Source organism: Anastrepha obliqua, chromosome 1 (genome assembly GCF_027943255.1).
Source record: "Anastrepha obliqua isolate idAnaObli1 chromosome 1, idAnaObli1_1.0, whole genome shotgun sequence".
In the NCBI taxonomy this organism is placed as follows: domain Eukaryota; kingdom Metazoa; phylum Arthropoda; class Insecta; order Diptera; family Tephritidae; genus Anastrepha; species Anastrepha obliqua.
Genome location: NC_072892.1, coordinates 42130921 through 42140359, shown reverse-complemented (window position 1 = coordinate 42140359; position 9439 = coordinate 42130921). Strand labels below are relative to the sequence as shown.

The 9439-nt window shown below is 35.6% G+C and overlaps 1 protein-coding gene across 1 annotated transcript; it reads left to right on the top strand.

Annotated features, from left to right (window-relative positions):
- The first annotated feature begins 242 nt into the window (after nt 1–242).
- On the top strand, nt 243–4052 carry LOC129253282 (piggyBac transposable element-derived protein 4-like). The gene is made up of 3 exons (XM_054891585.1): nt 243–1368; nt 1476–1546; nt 4034–4052. Exons 1-3 carry the CDS (start codon nt 790–792, stop codon nt 4050–4052), a joined length of 669 nt encoding a protein of 222 aa, XP_054747560.1. The 5' UTR covers nt 243–789.
- Nucleotides 4053–9439: the final 5387 nt, after the last annotated feature.

The following is a 9439-nucleotide window of genomic DNA, read 5'->3' as shown; positions in this document are numbered from 1 at the left end:
CAGGAAATCGAGTTAGAGGCTGTTCTGGATGAAAACCATGATGATATTGAGGATTTGTATAGAGAAGCTATCGCCCTTCAGGCTTCAACCACAATGGAATCATGCAGCACATCTATTACCCAGGGCCTTATATACAGGTCGAAAGATGGTAAGATGTGGAATTCAAATCCTCCACCACCTGGAAGGCCTAGTCGCAAAGTTACAACTTTTACTCGTAAAGGGCCACTACGAGGAGCGTCACCGAGTCATAAAGCTCTTTTCAAGCTATTGCTGTCTCCTGAAATCGTAAGTATCATTGTGCAGGAAACCAGCAGAAAAGCCGTTGAAGCGTTTCGTCTATGGAATGAAAAGCATCCCAGTAATAAACTGTTACAGTATGCCAATTTATAAGGCCACTATGTCATTGAATCGGTTCAAGAGCTTAACTACTTTCATCCGTTTCGATAACAGTGGTACTCGTGCTGAGAGGTTGAAGCAAAGCAAATCTGCTGCCCTGGACGATGTATGGCTCATGCTGATGGCCAATTTAGAGAAAGCATACACTCCGGATTGTCATGTAACCGTCGATGAACAGTTATTTCCATATCGTGGGCGCACTCGATTCACCCAATATATTCCGAGTAAGCCGGCAAAATATGGCATGAAAGTGTGGTGACTCTGTTTCAAACTATCCTTTGAAAGGTATAATTTATACCGGAAAACCACCAGGTGACCAGCGAGAAACGAATCAAGGTGAACGGGTCGTCATGAAATTGATGGAAAATTATATGGACAGCGGTAGGACTGTTTATGCTGACAATTTTTTTCCAACATACCACTTGGCAGAAATGTTTATGGATCGTAGTGGCTTTCGTCGGTACCGTAAGAAAAAATAAGACCTTCATTCCGCAGGAATTGCTTAACCCGAAGCGTGATGTTAAAAGCACTTTATTTTGTTATCACAATAATAATATCGCTATGTGCTCGTATATGGCAAAGCCGAAAAAGCCAGTAATTATGTTATCCACTGCCCATTACCGTCAAAGCACCGATCCATTGAAAGGATTTAAGCCAGATCAAATTTTGGACTACAATAAATTTAAAGCGGGGGTAGATACAAGGGATCAAATGTTGACTGGCTATTCGTGCAAACGCTCGACAAACCGTTGGCCACTGTCAATGTCTTATAATATGCTTGATATTGTCGGTTTGGCCTCATTCATCATCTATGACGAGCTGAATCCGGCAAAGCAGAGTGATAAGAGGCGCTCATTTATCATTGAATTGGCACGGCAGCTAGTTATCCCACATATGACGAAACGCGCGACTAACCCATTAGTATGGAGGTTTGCTCATATAAGACAAGCAATGAATCTTTTCAATATCAAGGTGAGTATGAATTATATACACACCTACATATATCTCCGCGTATAAAGATATGTGTATGCATGTATTCATATTTACTAATTTAAAATAAATTATTTCGCTACTTTTAGGTACCGGAATCTTGTCCATCGACATCAGATGCAGCACAGCAACAATCATATGCTCAAGTTGCTTCAACACGGTCATCGTGCTACTGCTACTGCTTCTTCGAAAAAGCGACGTAAAACTCGTTATAACTGCAGCAAATGTAATCGTCCCATATGTCTTAATGAATATTCCATGCAACTATATAGTTGTAAACCCAATTGCTCTTCGTAATTAATACTAATCCGATCAAATAAATAAATAAAATTATTTTTAAAACCGTATTTCTTACATTATTTGTATGGGTCTGGGCAGACCCTTATGATGCACTTACCGCATCATAAGGCACCGAACATCGGAGGGTTAACATTTCAAAATTATATATTTTTCAATATTTTTATATTTTCTTTTTCTATGTTTCTTCAAAACCAACACTGAACAAAATTGGTAAATAAAAAATGAGAAATAAATTAATATTAAGCTCAAAAAACGCAAGTTTTGTATTATGACTGTATGCCTAAAGCGCAAATTATCGACTAAGACAATTTTTTTCAAATGATATTCAATAAAGAAACTGACAAGCATATTATAGACCACAAAAAAATTAAAAAACACTTAGTTTTGTGGAAAATATTTTCAAAAAACATGAAAAAAAAAATAATTTTTCCAACATTTTGCCTCATAAGTACCATAAAAATTTTCAAATCAATTTTTTCAAAAATTGTAATTGTTGCACAGGTCTTTAGCAATAATTTGGCTTTTACAGATTGAAAAAATATCAATTAGTCGACGAGTTATAGCCGAAAACCCATATAAACAATATACTGAAAATCGGCATTTGACTGGAAACTTCGAAGGCCGATTAAAAAAAAATTCGAACTAACATAAACAAACGGCGCGATACGGGTCCTTTAATTTAGCCTCTATTTTCACTCGCCACTCTCAGAATGGACCTAATTTTTGCTAACCTGAATTTGTTCCACAGTGTTATCTTACTTACCGCTATACGCATATGAATAATTAAAAATCAAACAATCGTACACGTATGCATTTTAAATGAATTTATTTTTATTAATTTTTGTATTGTAAGTAATTTTAAATTTTAAGGCAAAGCGTTTACATAAAAATACATTTTGCTTCTAGGTAGTTCATTTTATATTTTATTAGATACAGGGTGGCTGATGAAAGCTACCAAAAAAAAATTGAATAACTTTTTTTCTTTTTAAGTTATCTGTTCCATTTTGGTTTTAATTTGCAGATTGATCTTTAAAATTTATTAAAATGGATAACTGGGACACGCAAACAAGAATTTGGATAGTCCGCCCCTATCACGCACTGGAGTCCGTAGTTTTGGTACAGAGAGAGTACAGGCGGATGTTTGGCGGCGATCCCTCGAGCAGATGGGTCATAATGAAACTGGTGAATAATTTTGCTGAGCAAGGAACAGTCGCAAGAAGGCCTTATCATCGAAACCCACCAGTTCGGACGGAGGAAACGATCGCTGCTGTAGCTGCAGCTATACAAAGCAATCCAAGGGTTTCAACAAGAAGCTTATCTGCGCAACCTGGTGTCAGCCGACAGTCTTTGCAAACAATAATGCACAAAGATTTAGACTTATTTCCCTACAAAATTCAAATGGTTAACAAACTGAATGCAGCAGACTTGCCGATTCGCTTGGAATTTTGCCAGAAGATCCTGCAAATGGTGGAAGAAGACCAAAACATGTTAAACTGCCTTTTCATGTCTGATGAGGCCCATTTCGATTTAAACGGCAATGTGAACAAACAAAATTGTCGAATATGGAGTACTTCTAACCCACAGATACTCCACGAGACGGAATTGCATCCTCTTCGCGTGACAGTGTGGTGTGCGGTTTCTTCACGCTGTATTGTCGGGCCTTATTTTTTTGAAGAAAATGGTCACACCGTTACGGTTACTGGAGACCGTTATTTGAAAATGCTGAAAGAATTTTTCTATCCAGAACTACGCCGAAAGAGAATTCCTTTCAACTCTGTGTGGTTTCAACAAGATGAGGCAACGTCTCACATAGCCCAGACTGTTATGACAGACTTGCGACGAAAATTTCCCAATAAACTGATTTCAAGAAACTCCGAATTTCGTTGGCCCCCCAGGTCGCCTGACCTTACTGCACCTGACTTTTTCTTGTGGGGTTTATGTAAACAAGAAGTTTATAAAACAAAGCCAACAAATTTGGATGAACTAAAACAATCCATTCGGGCAACAATTGCGGCTATTCCTGTCGCAACTCTCAAAGCAGCAATGAACAACTTTTTACTAAGATGCCGCACTTGTGTCAACGAGCATGGGGGGCATTTAAATTCAATTATTTCTAAAACTAGTTAAGCTACATTTAATAAAATTTAATGACCTTCAACTTGAAAAAAAAAATAAATGAATTCCATACACTAAAAAAAAAGTTATTTGAGTTTCTTAATGTAGCAAAATTCATCAGCCACGCTGTATTAACATAAACATACATTTTTTAATCCCTTATTGTTACGAATGAATAAGAAAATAGAGTTTAGTTTACTAAGTTAATAACGTATTTGCTATTTTTTTTCAGTGAAAACAATGGCGTCTAGAGGCTGCATCAATTCACCAGACTTGTTTTGTTATGTGTGCGGCTATCTCACAGACAAAAGACACCGAAAGACATTTACACCATTTCTGAGAAAAGCTTATGAACTATACTTTGATTCAAAGGTTGACAGCGGCAAATTATGGGCACCACAGTTCATTTGTTTGACATGTGCATGCAACTTACGGGGTTGGATAAGGAAGGCTAAAAATAACAACCATCTGGCATTTGGAGTTCCTATGATATGGCGTGAGTCAAGCAACCACATCACTGACTGTTATTTCTGTTTGACAAATGTCACAGGTTTCTCATACAAGACTCGTTCATCTGTGAAGTATCCAGATATTCCCTCGGCTTCAAAACCAATTCCACATGATCCAGTCAGTTGTCCAATACCAACATCACCTACAGAATACAGAGTCGATGATGCAACACAAGAAAGTTCGTCTTTCAGCAACATGGCAGACTCTGACTACAATCCTGATGATGATGAAATTCATTTGATTAATAATGATGATCCTTGCGACCTTGTACGGGACCTGGCACTAACAAAAGGTCAAGCTGAACTGCTAGGTTCACGTCTGAAAGAGTTTAATTTGCTATCACCAGGTACAAGAACTTCACAATTTCGACATAGACACAAAGAACTCGTGCAGAACTTTTAATTTAAGGAACTTTACGTTATACCTATGTATTTTACAAGTGTATTATATCTTAAACTATGTGTATTTATGTTAAGTAGTACTCTATTCAGCGATATATGCTCTACTGTGATTTGCCTGCGAGTTGTTTGTTTTGATACAATATTAAACATACATAAATGGTCAATGACAAATATCTCAACAACGGTGGGTGATAGAGACAAACGGTTTCTATATTTGTAATCAGCATGTCTTACTTGTCTTAAAACAAGTGTTGGTTTCCAAGATATTTTCCGAAAGTTTTTTTTTGTTGATCAGTGTAATTATTAAATATAGCATAATTAAATATAATCCTTTAACTTAAATTAATATTTTATATATATTTTTAATTATTAATATATTTTTTTAGATTAAATCTAATAAATTTTAATACACTTATTAAAACTACTAATTTTAACTCGATTAATAATTATTAAATATAACATAATTAAATATAATCCTTTAACTTAAATTAATATTTTATATATATTTTTAATTATTAATATATTTTTATAGATTAAATCTAATCAATTAAAGAAAAAGAAAAAAATACATTTTAATTGCGGAATAGACTATTTTGCTAATTACACTATGTAACAAGATTTTTGTCCATGGGTTGTAATTGTTATTTCCTAGTCAGTTAGGTCCCAAAAGTATAGAAAACAGCTATTGTCTCAAGATAACTTTGCTTTTGTGACCATAGCAGCGCTTTTTTGAAAAATACGTTATCGCCTATACTTATAATTGTATGTACATGTTCAATAAAGCATACTAATTAAAGAATGCATTTGAAAACTATTTTACAAACATTGGTTAAACCCTAGATGCAGTACACACTACATTAGAGATTTGTTGTGGTTTATTGAGAGTTGTTTCTTATTTTATTACAGATAATTTCGTTCAAACATGGCTTCACGAGGCTGCAAGTATCCTGCAGATGCATTTTGTTATGTCTGCGGATATTTTATCAAAACAAGAGCGAAAAAGTACTCCTGGGAAACATGTTTTAAAATGTGCGAAGCTTACAATGCTTATTTCGGCATGCCTGTGGGTGATCAAGACAAATCCTGGGCACCTCATTTCGCCTGTGAAAACTGCAAAAGGACTTTGGAAGGTAAGGCATTTTAAAAGTATATTGCTTTGTTATGGGTAAAATAAATGTTTCTATTAACTTTTTATTAGACGGTACTTTTCTTTTCTAATTTTTTTTTTTGCAGGATGGTACAGACGGGAAAAGAGAGCTATGAAGTTTGCTGTGCCAAGAGTTTGGAGAGAACCCACTGACCATTCAAGCAACTGCTTTTTCTGCATGGTGGACCCTTCCAAACGTCGGACTGGCAAAAAAGCAAGTCCAATCATGTATCCTGACATTCCTTCATCCATGGCTCCAGTTCCACACAGCTCTGGCCTCCCCGTTCCTACTCCTCCAGAGAAAGAGCAGGTGTCTTCCTGTGAGAGCCCTGATTCCAAGAGTGAGGAAGACAATGAACGTGAAGGATTAAATTTACTAGCTGATAACAGAAACCCACACTATCCCAACCAAAAGGACATGAATGATTTGATCAGAGATCTTGGTCTCACCAAGTCCAATGCTGAACTTTTGACGTCCAGACTGATGCAGTGGAATTTGCTGGATCCTCGCTGGTGACTCGCAGTATAAATGCAAATGTCGAAAAACCACCCACTTCTGATTTACTTTTATGTTTTTGGTTTTCTGAAGTTTTAATAAAATCTAGTTTTGATTTATATGTGCTGTATTGTATGATTTTCTCTGTAGTAAAAGACTCAAACACGTTTTTCTCATAATTTTAGCATATTTTAATGAATCTCATTGTCCTGGTGACAAAAGCAAAATCTCCGAGGAATATTAGGTGGTTTCCATACTTTTAAGACATAACAGACTAGGAAATAACAATTACATCCCAAGGACTGAGAAATTTTTTATTTTTGTTACATAGTGTTATTTGTTACAGTGATTAAAAATATTAATTTTTGTTTCATTTATTAGCATATGTTGTTTTTGATAGAAAAATATTTATTTATTTTTTAGGTGCTAGTAATACGATGGAAGGAGACTTGACGAGGCTTAAATTATTTCATGAAATTAAAAACATTTTAAAAAGTGACAAACAGGACATTTTTGCAAAAGTAGAAACCCTTTTATCGAAAAGTGAGAATTCCCTTATACGTTATCGGATAAAGAAAAAAGCCAAATATGTGATACAGTGAATAAAATGATACAAAGATGGGATTGCAGCAAAAGAGTAGAAGATAGATTTTTGAAGAAAAACAATGATTGGTTACAAAAAAATATTGAGCTCAAAAAAGGTAGCCAACAGGAACAAACTAATACAGAGCCGAGAGAGACGCAAAATGACGAAAAAAATTCAAAAACAGGTCGTCGAGAACTTAGTTTCTCCGAATCTTCAGAAAGAAGTAAACGCAGAAAAACAGAAGAATTACGAGCAAAGGTATCAACGGAAGCTCTTTTGTACTCGTCAACTAGGAAACTGCGTTCGGAAGGTAACATTGATTTTGCAAAAGTGGTAAGTGATATTTCCGCAGGAAGTCCTACAAAAGCTGCAAGATACAGGAAATCATTGGAAAACGAGGCTTTATCATTGTATGTAGAACTTGGATTATCACAGTGTAAATATCAGCTGCTGCGAAATGCTCATCTGGAAAAAAAATCACGGATGTTTCCAGCATATAAAAAGATCCAAAAAGCAAAGTTACAGTGTTATCCTGCAACAGGTATGTCATTCACTGAAAATGAAGCAGCAGTTACATTGCAGTCTATACTTAATCATACAAGTGATCGCATTATCTTACATCATATGGAAGTTATAAAAACTTTATCTGAAAAGCAACTTGAAAATTTAATCTTAATTTAAGTAGGGCTGCGATGGCAGCTCGGGCCATAATGAATACAAGTATAAGCTTGATGATAAAAACTATAGTGACGAACATACTTTTTTTACCTCTCTTGTACCATTGCAACTTCTACACATAGACACTACTACAGTGAAATCTACAGTAGTCTGGAAAAATCCGAGACCATCATCCCCACGATACTGTAGACCTATCAAAATTCAATGTGCAAAGGAATCAGTTGACTTGACAAAAAAACAACAGACGAGGTGGAAGATCAAATAAAAAAACTCGATACGTTTAAAACTACTGTTGATGGGACAATCGTGCGTGTCAAGTATGATTTATCCTTAACAATGATAGATACCAAAGTGTGTAACTCATTGACAGATACAACTTCTGCTATGCGTTGTTATATATGTAAGTGCACATCAGAAGATTTCAATGACATTGATGCAATGCTTCAAACAGACATTATTACGGAACACTTAAAATTTGGCATTTCATCGCTTCATTGTTGGATTAGATGTTTCGAGTTTCTGCTACATTTGTCGTACAAATTGAAAATCGAGAAATGGCAGGCTCGTAAACCAGAAGAAAAACAGTCTGTTGAAAACCGAAAAAAAAATAATACGAACTGCGTTTAAAAAAGAGATGGGGTTAAACGTTAACAAGCCTAAATCTGGATCTGGAACATCGAATGATGGTAACACTGCACGATATTTTTTTGAAAAATATCAACAATCAGGACATCATATATCGTTTCTACATCCTCCTGCAAGCCATTTCAAGTGGACATGAAATAAATATAGAAAACTTCCGGCAGTATAGTGTAAAGTTGGCTAGAATGATATTAGACAAATATAATTGGTATTATATGCCAACGTTAGTGCATAAGCTTTTGATTCATAGTTCAGAAATCATTCAAGATGCCGTTTTGCCTATCGGACAAATGTCGGAAGATGCTCAAGAGGCTTGCAATAAATTTTTTGCCATCTATCGCCTGAACTTCGCTAGAAAGAACTATCGTCAGAAAACAGTGGAGGATGTGTTTAAACGATTTTTATTAGCTTCTGACCCATACATTTCAAGTTGCAGAAAGTTTCCAGCAAAACCGATGAAGTCTTTGTCAACAGATACAATTGATTTACTGTTGTCTCCATCTATTGATGCGGAAGAACTGTTGGGAAGTACTGATTGTAGTTCGGCCTCTGAGACAGAGACAGATGTAGATGCTGACGATCTTGCTGATAACGAAAATTTTTTTATGTAATTAAAACTAAATAATCTATTTTGCTGTATAACCTACAATTTTTAAATTTAATAAAATGTTTTGGTAAACATTTGAAAAATGTTTGTATAGTATATTTATTTAGTCTGACTGTTATTATTGAATAGTAAAAAAAAAAAGGTACACGAAGAAACTTGAAAACTGTTTGTATTGCCTTTTATTGGATCCGTCATTTTGAATTTCGTAATTCTGGTCGAAGGGGGTGGATTTTCAAAATTTTAAGATCAAATTCGTAATCAGCGACCCCGAAAACATATAAATTTACATGCATCTTGATTATGTTCTAGAATATACGCTATTTCACGTAAGGGGGTGGCCAATAGGGGTGAAAGGGGGTGGATTTTCAAATTTTAAGATTAAATTCGTAATCAGCGACCCCGACAACCCCCGAGTAAGAAATTTTGAATCAATTACTTAATTTTTTGAGTTTTGGCCAGCTTTTCGGGAATCGGCCGCACTGTGGGCCGCCCAGAAAAGCGATTAGTATTAGAAAAAAGTTTACTGTCATTTGGCGTTTATGTCCACAACGGGTTTCGAACCCGACGCAAC